The following is a 12,819-nucleotide window of genomic DNA, read 5'->3' as shown; positions in this document are numbered from 1 at the left end:
CCTCTTGCATCAATAACAGGCAATATGAAGGCAGAGGTCAGTAAGTATACAACTGACATTGAAAAATGTCACTCTGAGAAAAGGAAATCAAAGCTGGAAAACACAAGGAATTCTCAAAATCTAGTCACATCAGTAATGCCTAACAATCCATCTAAAATTTGCACACAGATAGCTGGTTAATGGTTTGTTATACTCCTTTTTCTTAGCTTTAAATATTGTCTTTTATGGTGTAATCCACCTGCTCATTGTTTTCAGCTTTAAATATTGTCTTTCAAGGTCATAAGCTGCCTTGGGTCCTTTTTAAGGAGAAAAGCGGAGTAAAAATATTTGAAATAAATAAAATCAATTGGCTTATTTTCTGTTCTTACTGCTAGAGAGAAAGATAAGTGCTTCTTCTTTCCGTGGGGTTTTCTGTTTCTTTAGTTGCCTGGATGCTCAGACTGAGTTTATGGCCCAAGATGTTTTGATGCAGGCTTTTAACAAAGTGGATGGTACTTGTGGTAGTATTCGGAGTTAATATTGTTGTTATGCAGGGCCAGTTAAGAAGAAGGAATAAGGAGATTTTAAAAGATTTAAAAATCGGGAAAAGAAAATGTAAATGTAACCAGAAAAGAACATATCATGTTCATGTATTTACTCATACATGAGTAAATATGTTCTTAATGTGGTATTTCTTAATGTGGTATTTCAGAAAGAAATGAGTAATCTCATTTCATTCTGAAATACCACATTAACCTAACTTAATGTGGTATTTCAGAATGATAAGAACTTAACTAAAGTATTACGAATACTTTTGAAAGTATTACATTTTTAAAAAACTGCCGTTCTAAAATTAAGTCACATCTGTGTAAGTATCTTAATAGACTAAAGTGCGAGCAAAAAAATCACACTAGCATACTGTACTGTACTTCTATAATGTTGATATAGTATATACATTGCCTTCTGAAGTGCTCTCGTTCTTTGTTTCTTGCTCAAGCTATCTTTTCTGGCTGTTATTTATATCCTTTACCAATATTTATCTTGGTCTTCAATGCCAACAGTGTCATTTTGCTAGATTGGTAAATTACAGTGCTCTATAAACAGGATATTTTTCATAGAAGGCTTCCAAGTAGCTACTATGGCAGATAATAGCCTTGATTTTGTCTATAAATTTTTATACATGTTGGATTATTGCAAGAGTAAATTACAGGTTTAGTAATTTGGCACATCAGTAAATGCCACCTACTGGTCATGTTAACACATTGCAGCATTTAACTTAATACAAGCCAATTATTTCAATAATTATTATTTTACCCAGGCTTCGTGCCCTGGAGAGGACATTCATACAGAGCACGTTACCATAGTCTCTCGAGACTGAAGGAGGCCTAACCTAAATTTCAATAATGTTTTAATACTATTACCCACGCAACACATCTTGACAGCTCTGTGGCGGTCAGTTGAAGGAACCCTCCAAAGGATATCACTTCTTTTCCATCCTTGAAATTCTTTGTTTTGACATTACGAACAAGACCCGTCTTCCACATTTTGTCTTTTTCACGCATGTTTCAGTCATTGTTAACAGGGGGCATCTTGGCTTTGCAGAGATTTAGTGGAAGGGCCATTGGCCCTGAGAGCGAAGACGGAGAGGCTCTCCCAAATTGTTTGCTGGAGCACAAGTGTGGGATGGATGAGAAAGACATTCTTGGCCTGGAGGCAGGAAGTGGTCCTGATGCCAACAAGACTGGGAGTCGTGGGGAATTCTGGGAAGAAACAGTGAAAAAGATGATGGATGAAGACATTAACAGTTCTTATGTACAGCAACAGTGCTTCAGGAACTTATCCTACAAGGAGACGGAGGGGCCCCGAGAGGCTTGCAGCCGACTCCACCATCTCTGCCATCGGTGGCTGAAGCCAGAAAGGCACACCAAGGCTCAGATCCTGGACTTGGTGATCCTGGAGCAGTTCCTGGCCATCCTTCCCCCGGAGATGTCCAGCTGGGTGAGGGAATGTGGAGCGGAGAGCAGTTCCCAGGCGGTGGCCCTGGCCGAAGGCTTCCTCCTGAGTCAGGCCAAGGAGAAGAGGCAGGAATGGCAAAAGGTGAGAGCATTTTCTCCTGGTGAGTCTAACACAGAGGTGAGCAGCCCATTGACCCCTGTGCCCCCCTTTTCTTAGCCCACCAGCCTCTTGTGACACGCCCCTCCCAGCCAATGGCAATTTTTGGGGTATTTCCCCGAAACTGATGCTCCTTGTTTCTGTTAATAGCAAGATAGCACTGGACATATTTGCCTTTCATGCTTTCTTTGTCCTTTGTTTTGAAAAAAAAAAGTCAGATTTTTATTGTTGCTTTGGCCACATGACTAAATTTAGCATGGTGGTGGCAGCTGTATTATCCGATCAGGACTTCCAGCAGAGCTGGTGCACCACCACCCTCAAGCCCAGAATTTCCTGTTCCTTTCTTCGTGAGATCAAGAATGTAAGAGAGGAGATCCTTATTTGTTGTAATTTACTTCCTGTCCCAATTTTTCTCCCAAGATTTTCTGTCTGGGTCTTTTCTGTTCTAATCCTTCTCCTCATGGCATGTCTTGGACACCCCCCCCCCCACGGCTATTTCAGGTTAAAAATCTGTCTGCAGAAGTTCAGTCTGAGACTTTTCTGGTAGAGGAAATTTCATCGGACCACAGACAGAATCTCCTGCAAGAAAAGAGCAAACAGGCTGGTGACAGAGATGCCACTTTCCAGGGTAAGAACTGATCTTAGGTAGGAGTGTGCATTTCAGTTTGAGCTCATGTTCTGAAGTATGCGTGCAGTCATTGGACTGCTGTGGGGCAATGGGGGTGGGAGAGTTGTTTAGCTCCACCCTTTCCAAGGGACATGTCAGGGGCAGTAGCTGGTTGTCTCTAATTAAAGAGTCTCTGCTACTTTGTCTCATTGTGCATGAACCATGCACACCCTGTACAGTGGTGCCTCGCATTACGAGCGCTCCGTTTTATGACGAAATTGCTTTACGTTGAAGGTTTTGCGATCGCAAAACGATGTTTCCTATGGGGGAATTTCGCTTTGCGATGATCGGTTCCCTGCTTCGGGAACCGAATCTCACAAAACGATGATTTTTGGCCAGCTGATCGGCAGTTTCAAAATGGCCACCGGGTGAAAAACATGGCTCCCCGCTCTTTTCTGGGATGGATTCCTCGCTGTACAGGCAGCGAAAATGGCAGTGCTATGGAGGATCTTCGCTGGACGGTGAGTTTCAAGCCCCTAAGAACGCATTAGTTGGGTTTTAATGCATTTCTATGGGCTTTTTAATTTCGCATTACGACGTTTTCGTTCTACAGCGATTTCGCTGGAACAAATTAACGTCGTAATGCGAGGCACTACTGTACTGGGGAATTTTGGTTAAAAGGGTTTTTTTCCTAGGAATTTGGTTATTCCTTTAGTTAGCAGAGTATAAGGCAGGAAAAAAACACACAGATACCTGGAGAGATCTCACTAAACACCCTTGCTAATAAAATAAAACTAGCACTTTGTATATTAAAAATCAACCAAGAAGCATTTAAAATAGAAAAAAAAAGTTTGCTTACAGTAACCATCTGTAATTACAGCCAGATTTTAAAAAACGGGAGGATGCAGTCTCCCTGCATGCTTCCTGCTTGGAGAATGGCCAAAGGAAGAAGAAAGAGCTATCAGCAAAACAATGGGAGAAAAAAAAAACAGGAAGAGGGGCAGAGCTTTGTCTTTAATGCCAGAGGCAGGAAAAGAAATAACCATATTTTTCCCTTTATAACACACCCCTGTTTATAAGATGCCCCCCTTTCTAGCCCAAAAATTAAGAAAACTTAGCTTTGAGGATTCAGCCTCTGGGCTCAGAAGGCTCCGACATTAGGAGTCGCTGTTGCAACTGAGCCTATTGGCTCCACCTCCAACAAGGTGTGTTCCAATTGGTTTGTTCAGCATCAGCTGACATCAGTTCCATAAGACTCATGATTGGAGGAAGATAAGTCTCCGGACTTTAGGAAACTAAGCCTCGTGATTGAAGGAAGCCTGTTTACAGAAACAATGTATGTGCCATTTTCTTCTCTTCTCAGCTATCTCAGCTTACTTCTGTGTAAAAGACGCTCCTCCATTTTTCGTATAATTATTTTAGGAAAAAGTAGCATATTATACATGGAAAAAATAAGGTAACAACCTAGTTACTGGAAAAGAACAATCACATTAGGCTGTTAAGCCCCCTATCAATGATACCCACAGTTGGTGCTTCCAAAATTGCTATGGTCCCCACACCTTGAAATCAAAGTAGCGACTCTTTAATTAGTGGTCATCTGCCAATGGTCTAATTCCTGTTGTGCAGGCAGAGATATGTGTCAGAATTTGGTCAACATTTTCTAATGATGAACACTTGAAGGCTTTTACATGTGGAAACCACCTTCTGACACCACAAGGTATCAGGGGAAGACACCCAAATAAATCAGATAAAAAAATATAAATGTTTGAAATAGAAATAAAGCAGAGAGCATATCTTATGTGACTGTCGGCCACTGAAAGGTCTCCTAGTAATCTGGTTTAGCCTGAATTTTACTCGCCCCAATCCAGGTTTCCTAACACACACTAAGCGATACTATCCAGTGCATTTTTCTAAGATGTAAAGCCTGTTTTGTTCTAAGGGCTTCCTTTCTAATCAGTGTTTTTAGGATTCTGATCATCATCTCTGAGACATGTTGATACCCTGACTTCCTACCATTTTCCCCCTACAGGGGATGGAATGATGTTGGCAACCTGGAGCGACTCCTCTTTTCTTTGTGAAAAGGTGGAATTAGAGGAGATCAAGGTGAGAATCCTGGGTAGAGTGGGAGATTTTTTTTAAAGTTTATGTGCAAAAGAGAGAGAGAGATTTATCTATCCAGACTGACACATTAGTCCATGCATATATGGCTTTGAGTGCTTAGTCTGGGGTCGGATCCTATGTACCCGTTCATGTTAGTCCTGATTTAGGATTATAAATTCGATTTTTTTTTTCTTGACTGGCCCCTCGTCCTCAAATTCCACACAGCAGGAAGGTATAACGGGGTTCTATGCTGAGCAGCCCCTCTTGCACAACGGAGCGACTGCTTTGTCTAGGGTCGTATTTGAAGAATTTACCAGGATCCTATTCACATGAGAAGGTCTTGAAGTTAAAAACATTATTTATTTATTTATTTATTTATTTTATTTATATCCCGCCTATCTAGTCGCGAGGACTACTCTAGGCGGCTTACAACAACGTTAAAATACAATAAGAATAAACAACCAATACAAAAACAGGTAAAAGAAAAAAAAACGATAAAGAGATAAAAGAATCAAAAAGTAGTTTTATGAGAAGGCCTGCCGAAACATCCAGGTCTTTAATAGATTCTTGAAAGTGCCCAGCGAGGGAGCTCCGCGAATGTCAGGAGGTAAGTTATTCCACAGGCGAGGAGCCACCGCCGAGAAGGCCCTATTTCTTGTTTTCTCTTTCCGGGCCTCCCTCGGGGTTAGGCTCCTCAGCCTCACCTCCTGGCTCGCCCGTGTGATCCGGGTAGAACTTGGTGGGAGTAGGCGTTCCGCCAGGTATCGAGGCCCTAAACCGTTTAGGGCTTTATACGTAAGCATTAGCACTTTGAAGTCGATGCGGAACCTGATGGGCAGCCAATGCAATGCGGCCAGAGTGGGCGAAATATGTTGGAATTTTTTCACTCCACTAAGTAATCTGGCCGCCGCATTCTGCACCACCTGTAATTTCCGCAGCAGCCTCAAAGGAAGCCCCACGTAGAGCGCATTACAGTGGTCTAATCTTGAGATTACGAGCGCGTGTACTAAGGTGGTGAGCGCCCCCACTTCCAGGTAGGGCCGCAGCTGGGCTATCCGCCTAAGGTGAAAAAAGGCGGTGCGGACCACCGATGCCACCTGTGACTCCATGGAGAGCACCGGGTCCAGATGGATCCCCAAGCTGCGTACCCCGTCCCTAGCAGGGAGAGTCACCCCCCCAAAAGAGAGGGAGTTACCCAAATCCCCGACTGTGGGGGGGCCCACCCTCAGCACTTCCGTCTTGTCCGGGTTCAGCCTGAGCCCGTTCTCCTGCATCCATTCCAGTATAGTCCCCAGGCAGCGCTGGAGGCACAGGACGGCTTCTCCTGCGGTTGGCAAAAAGGAGATGTAGAGCTGCGTGTCGTCCGCATACTGGTGGCACGAAGCTCCACACCCCCTGATGACCCCACCCAGCGGCCTCATATATATGTTAAATAGCATTGGGGAGATAATCGACCCCTGTGGAACCCCACAATTGAGGCTCCACGGGGCCGAGACCCTCTCCCCAAGCTGGACTCTCTGGGGACGGTCCTCCAAGAAGGAACGGAGCCAGGACAATGCCAGGCCACCTATTCCCAACTCGGAGAGCCTCCCCAGGAGGATACCGTGGTCAATGGTATCAAAGGCCGCTGAGATGTCGAGGAGGACCAACAGGGACACTTTACCCCTGTCGGCCTCCCTCAGTAGGTCATCACACAGGGCGACCAAAGCCGTTTCTGTGCCGTGGCGCGGCCTGAAGCCCGACTGGAATGGATCCAGGGCATCTGTTTCTTCCAAGAGCGCCTGAAGCTGGTCGGCCACCACCCTCTCGACTACCTTGCTAAGGAAGGAAACATTGGCGACGGGCCTGTAGTTGCCAATTTCGTCCGCCGCCAAACTAGGTTTCTTCCTAATGGGCCTAATGAGTGTGTCCTTCAGGGCAGATGGAAATCTGCCCTCAAGGAGAGACCCATTTATAATAGCCGTGGCCCACTCCGTTGTTAACGGCCTGGCCGCTTTGATTAGCCAGGCCGGGCTAATTAATTAAATGGGGGGAAGGCAGAAATTATTATTTTCCCCCACCCCTCTTGTTGTTCCTAATAAGTCGCATACCTTGGAAGTGACTTGATGCCGGTAGTAACTTAATTTCCCATTAAGGTTCTGTGAATTCTTCCCAAGTTCGACTACTAATGAAATCTAAGCCCTAGTTACCTCCAATTTTCTTGATTATGCTCGCTTATACATCTTCTCTATCTTTCTTGATTACGTTAGAAAGCAGTCTTCCTGTTAACTTCTTTTTCATCCAGAGTCCAATGACCTTTGAGGAGGTGGCTGTGTATTTCACCCAGGAGGAGTGGGCGCTGCTGGATCCGGACCAGAGGGCCCTCCACCAGGAGGTCATGGAAGAGAACTTTGGGGTCGTGACCTCTCTTGGTGAGGTTCCCTGTTCCTCTTTCTGAAGATCTCTCTCTAGAAATGGAATGATATTGCAGTTCACACAGACTCTTGAAGGGCCTTTAAAGGGACCTGGGGAAACTGTTTTCTAATTTGTTTCCCTTTAGAGGCCAGGGACCCAAACTGGTATTTGAAAGGCTGGGTTACTTCAAGCCTTATCCCTCTGATAATTCAGGCTATTATCCTGTGAATAGAAAACTCTCTGTTGTTGTACCTGTGAATAGTACTAATTAGACAGAATAGTGTTGATTTCCTACTATGTTTTATATATCTTAATAATGACTCTATCTGGGTTTTCAATGTAAGTGAGATATTGAAGGAGTAGTTTTACCTGTTCCACACCAGTGAGTTCTGATGGCTGAACAGGGGTATAGACTCCTTGTCGACCCCACTAGATACTATACTACACAATAAAATGTGTTACAGTGGGGTCTCTACTTAAGAACGTCTCTACTTAAGAACAATCCAACTTAAGAACAGCTCCATTTGCTAAATTTTGCTTCTACCTGAGAACAGAAATCCAAGATAAGAACAGGAAAAAAAAACCTTTCCTGCTCTTTTTTTAACCTTAGGTCATCTTAGGTTAAAAAAACCTTCTCCCCCTAGTGGTAGAGTACATATTAACCAGCTTTGCATTAGTTCCTATGGGAACTAATGCTTCAATGTACGAACGCACCTCTACATAACAAAAAAACAGCCAGAACGGATTAATTGGTTTTCAGTCCATTCCTATGGGAAATTTTGCTTCAACTTAAGAACGTTTCAACTTAAGAACACCATTCCAAAACGGATTAAGTTCTTAAGTAGAGGTTCCACTGTCGTTTCTATGGACGGAAAAGAGCAGATACGGATTAAATGGTTTTCAATGCATTCCTATGGGAAATGCAGATTCAACATAAGAACTTTTCAACTTGAGAACCACCTTCCAATACGGATTAAGTTCTTAAGTAGAGACCCCACTGTATTATAAATGTTATTATAAGCTTTCATCTGTATTCTAAAAAGATAGAACATGAGTTTTAAAAAATCTACACAGTATCTCCTCTTATTTTTCATAATATAGTTTTAGTTTCAGGGTCTTCCTATTTCATTTATACTTTTCCATCCTTCTGCTCTAATAGTTTTTCTTTATATTCAGTCCTCTTTGTGCTTGTTCTTCCTCCCTGCAGATAATTGGATGAAAACAAAGGCATGTACCAAGTGTGGAAAGTGTTTTCTGCACAAACAGGACCTTGCTAGGCACCAGAGGACCCACATGGGAGAGGAGAGCAATACCAGAGAGGAGCCCAAGAAATGCAAGAAGTGTGGCAAATGTATTGTTCTGCACAAGGCACTTAGCTCTAATGCAAGGAACCACACCACAAAGAAGTGGTGTAGATGTGAAGTTTCTGGAAAATATTTGAGCCACAAGTCACAAGTAGCAAACCGAGAGAGAGGCTGCACAAGAGAGAAACTGTGCGCATGCCAAGAATGTGGGAAGGAGTTTACCAGTAATTCCACTCGTCTAATCCACCAGAGAGTCCACACAGGAGAAAAACCATACAAATGCCAAGAGTGTGGCAAACGTTTTGCTTGGAATTCAGACTTTGCAACTCATCAGAGAGTCCACACAGGAGAGAAACCATACAAATGTCAGGAGTGTGGGAAATGTTTTGTCAGGAATTCAAACCTTTTGATTCATAGGAGAGTCCACACGGGAGAGAGACCATATAAATGCTTTGAGTGTGGGACGTGTTTTACTCAGAGTTCACACCTTGTGACTCATCAGAGAGTCCATGCAGGGGAGAAACCATATAAATGTGAGGAATGTGGGAAATATTTTCGTTATAATTCACAAATTGTGACTCATCAGAGACTCCACAAGGGAGAGAAACCATACAAATGCCAGGAGTGTGGGAAATGTTTTACTTGCAGTTCAGGCCTTTTGACACACCAGAGAGTCCACACAGGAGAGAAACCATACAAGTGCCCACTGTGTGAGAAATGTTTTGCCAGGAACTCAACTCTTTTGATCCACAAGAGAATCCACACAGGAGAGAAACCATATAAATGCCAAGAGTGTGGGATGTGTTTTGCTCACAGTTCACACCTTGTGAATCATCGGAGAGTCCACACTGGAGAGAAACCGCACAAATGTCAGGAGTGTGGGAAATGTTTTTCTCTTCCATCACAGCTTTTGAACCATAGTAGAGTCCATACGGGAGAGAAACCATACAAATGTCAGGAGTGTGGAAAATGTTTTGCCAATAATTCACAAGTTGTGACTCATCAGAGAATCCACACAGGCGAGAAACCGTACATATGCCAGACATGTGGTAAAGGTTATACTCGCAGTTCAGGCCTATTGACACATCAAAAAATCCACACAGGAGAGAAACCATACAAATGCCAGATGTGTGGAAAATGTTATAGCTGTAGTTCAGGCCTTTTGACACACCAGATAGTCCACACAGGAGAGAGACCATACAAATGCCAGGAATGTGGAAAATGTTTTGCAAGGAAATCAAGCCTTCTGATCCACAAGAGAGTCCACACGGGAGAGAAACCCTATAAGTGCCAGGAGTGTGGAATATGCTTTGCTCACAGTTCACACCTTGTAACACATCGGACAGTCCACACAGGAGAGAAACCCTATGAATGCCACGAGTGTGGGAAATGTTTCGCTCGCAGCTCATACCTTGTGATTCATCAGAAGATCCATAAAGGGAATACAGCATAGATGTAGAAGGACTTTGGATTTTTTGTTTGTTTGTTTTATGTGCTGAGGACAACTATACAAATGCCAGGAGTACAGGCTATGAATTTCTCTCAGTTCACAGCTTGTGAAGCATGGCAGAAGCCACGCAAGACAGAAACTGTATAAATTTTGAAGGTGTAGGAAATGTTTTGCTTGCAGTTCTCAAGTTGTGACTCATCGAAGTTTGTGGATGGGAGAGAAACCATACAAATCCTGGAGGGCCGGGTATGTTTTGCCTACAGTTTACTAATTGTGACTTTTCACAATGTTTACATAGAGGAGACTCCACAAAAAATCCTGAAGCCTGAAATATTTCGCTGAGACATCAAACCTTGGGAAGTGTCAAAAGCTCATTGCTGGGAGGAACATGTAGAGGGTGAAAGGAATATATTTAACTCCTGCTTGAAAATGTACAAGACATCACAGACAGTATAGAGGAAAGAAACCCTACAAATGCCAGGAGAGATGAAAATGTTTGTTTATAATTGACATTTTGTTATGCATCAAGAATTCACCATAGAAATACTGTACCAGGAGTGTGGGAAATGTGTCAATCAGAATCCACAAGTTGTGTCTACATAGCACAGAACTGATACCATGGGAAACGTTGTACTTCAGGCCCTTTGAGGGATCAGAGTCCATAGAAGAGAGTATTCATTGAGGGGGCAGGAGCATGGAAAATGTTACTTTCAGAGAGTCAAGCTTATGTTCCTTCCGAGAACCCTCATAGGAAAGAAACACAGTGATAGCTTTTCCCTCAGAGAGTAGTTTGGTGAATCTTCAGAGCGCACGTGACGGAAGAGGGCCTAGTCCGAATAGCCCAGCATTCAACTTCCAACACTGAGGAGACAGGGATTTCTCAGAAACATTACGGTACTAGGCAGGGAAGCACCAGCCTTTCCCATTGGTTTTCTCATGTCTTCTCAGTCGTTGCAAGGTATACTCCTTCTTGATTGTGGTTTAAGTTACCTGTGAGTAAGCGGGATCTGAAGGCCTTAGGAATAGACCTCAACAGATGGGAAACTCTGACATCGGAGCGTTCAGCATGGAGGCATGCGTTGCATCACGGCCTCTCCCAATTTGAAGAGACACTTGTCCTGCAGGCCGAGGCAAAGAGGAAGTCACAAAAGAAACAAAATCAGGGAGCTGGACAGGGGACAGATTGGATTTGTCTTCAGTTTGGAAGATATTGTCACTCTCGAATTGGCCTCCTCAGCCACACTAGACGCTTTTCCAAGTCCTCCATACAGAGCACGTTACCATAGCCTCTTGAGACTGAAGGATGCCTACATAGAGTAATATCTGAGCCTGCTTCGTTTCTGTCATTTAACTGAAGATTAGCACACTATTAGCCTTGCATTGCTCCCAGTGTGGTAGAGCCTCTAATGCTAAAGATCTATTTGTTTAATAAGTAGGATTCTCTCCCCGCCCCCCCCCCCGGTTCTGTATCTCATGCCTCCTGCATCAAGATAAGACATCTTCGTCTCTGGGAATCTGTGCAGAACTGTCCCTGAAAGGTAAACGTTCTACACCGTTGTCGCCTAAACAGTTGTAAAATGTTTCAGACACTCCCATTTGCAACTGAGTCATAACAAAGGTCCTTTTAATAACCTTAGAATGGCAGAGGTGGAAAGGACCCTATGGATCATCGAGTCCAGCCCCTCTTGAGGAAGCACAGTGGAGACTCGAACTCCCAACCTCTGGCTCCATAGCCAGAGACTTAAAGCCGCTGAGTTATCCAACTGCTTTTGCCACTGGGGAACATTTTTACATTTCCTACGAACAAAATGTTATTCAGCCAAAATTATATTGGTTTTCTCCTGGTTACCTCTTTGTTATTGTAAAGAAATCACTTAATAGTTCACCTTAGGGATTGGTGATATAATGCACGTCATGCCCCTCTGTTAGAAAATCGTGAAGTAAGCATAACAAAGGGGTTCTCCAACAGGTTTTTTTAAATTTGGGTTGCAACTGAAAAAAGGCACAGAGCACTTTGAGACTCAGAAAGTTCCCAAATGCAAATGGATTGCAAGAACAGACATATAGTCTAACTCTCCTTAACACAGATGTATTTCTGTGTTCTGTCCTCAGAGAGAAAGAGGAATGAACGTTCCTTGGGAAGAAAACAAATACTTCTGCCCCTGTTTTTTCCCCCTCTATGAAGAGTTTTCCAAAGCGATTTCTTGACAATAACAAAGAGGTTATTTCTCAGAAGCAGAAAAGTCATGAGCTGCCCATGTGCCGATGAGAGAGTTCCTCTAAGCTAGATGCTCCCAACCCCTTTTCACTTGTGTACTTGTTCACCCATTTCTACAAATTGTACCCTTTCTGTTTGCTTAAAATAAGTTTGTAATTAATATGGTAGTGGTTATTTCGAATTTATATGTTGTGACTGTAAATAAATGGCCCAGTAATGGAACAAAAAAGCAATAGAATGACAAGGTGAGCAGACAGCGCGTATCTTTTTAGATTCAAATCTTAATTTGATACAATGAATTCAAGTAAACGCATCACAGAAGATCCAGAAGACCTCGTTCATTGAATGCTGCTCACAGGATTGGCTGAGGTATCCACTTATACGTATGTGTTGCACCAGTACCAATATATATGTAAAAATGCCACGCACATAGTGGTGCCCCCCTCACAGGCTCATTTTTAAAGCCTCATTGTTTAGGGAAGGACTAGAGATGGACACATACCATGCTTCGGTGCATTTTGATGGATTGGGCGCACAGATGTTCCATGGGCACCCCAGATTCTTTGCATTGCCTCCTCCTGCAGCCGCCCCCTCAGGCTTCCCTGCCTCACCTTCTCTAAGTGGGAGCCCATGGGAGGAGATGGGGCCAGGAGTC

The 12,819-nt window shown here is 43.5% G+C and overlaps 1 protein-coding gene across 6 annotated transcripts in view; it reads left to right on the top strand.

Annotated features, from left to right (window-relative positions):
- The window catches only part of LOC110069965 (uncharacterized), a 13,543-nt gene extending 1,135 nt beyond the window's left edge, over nucleotides 1–12,408 (top strand). For 3 of the 6 annotated variants that reach the window (XM_078388088.1, XM_072988125.2, XM_072988126.2), the window contains exons 2-6: nucleotides 1,582–2,076; nucleotides 2,593–2,719; nucleotides 4,728–4,801; nucleotides 7,083–7,209; nucleotides 8,400–12,408. In XM_078388088.1, the coding sequence (XP_078244214.1) occupies nucleotides 1,582–2,076; nucleotides 2,593–2,719; nucleotides 4,728–4,801; nucleotides 7,083–7,209; nucleotides 8,400–9,949 (2,373 nt within the window). In that variant the 3' untranslated portion in view covers nucleotides 9,950–12,408. The other 3 variants (XM_078388090.1, XM_078388089.1, XM_078388087.1) reach the window with 2 other exon arrangements.
- The last annotated feature ends 411 nt before the right edge of the window (nucleotides 12,409–12,819 follow it).

The sequence above is a fragment of the Pogona vitticeps genome, chromosome 2 (assembly GCF_051106095.1).
Source record: "Pogona vitticeps strain Pit_001003342236 chromosome 2, PviZW2.1, whole genome shotgun sequence".
Lineage (NCBI taxonomy): Eukaryota > Metazoa > Chordata > Lepidosauria > Squamata > Agamidae > Pogona > Pogona vitticeps.
The sequence above is the reverse complement of the archived record's forward strand: the minus strand, read 5'-3'. Positions and strand labels throughout refer to the sequence as shown.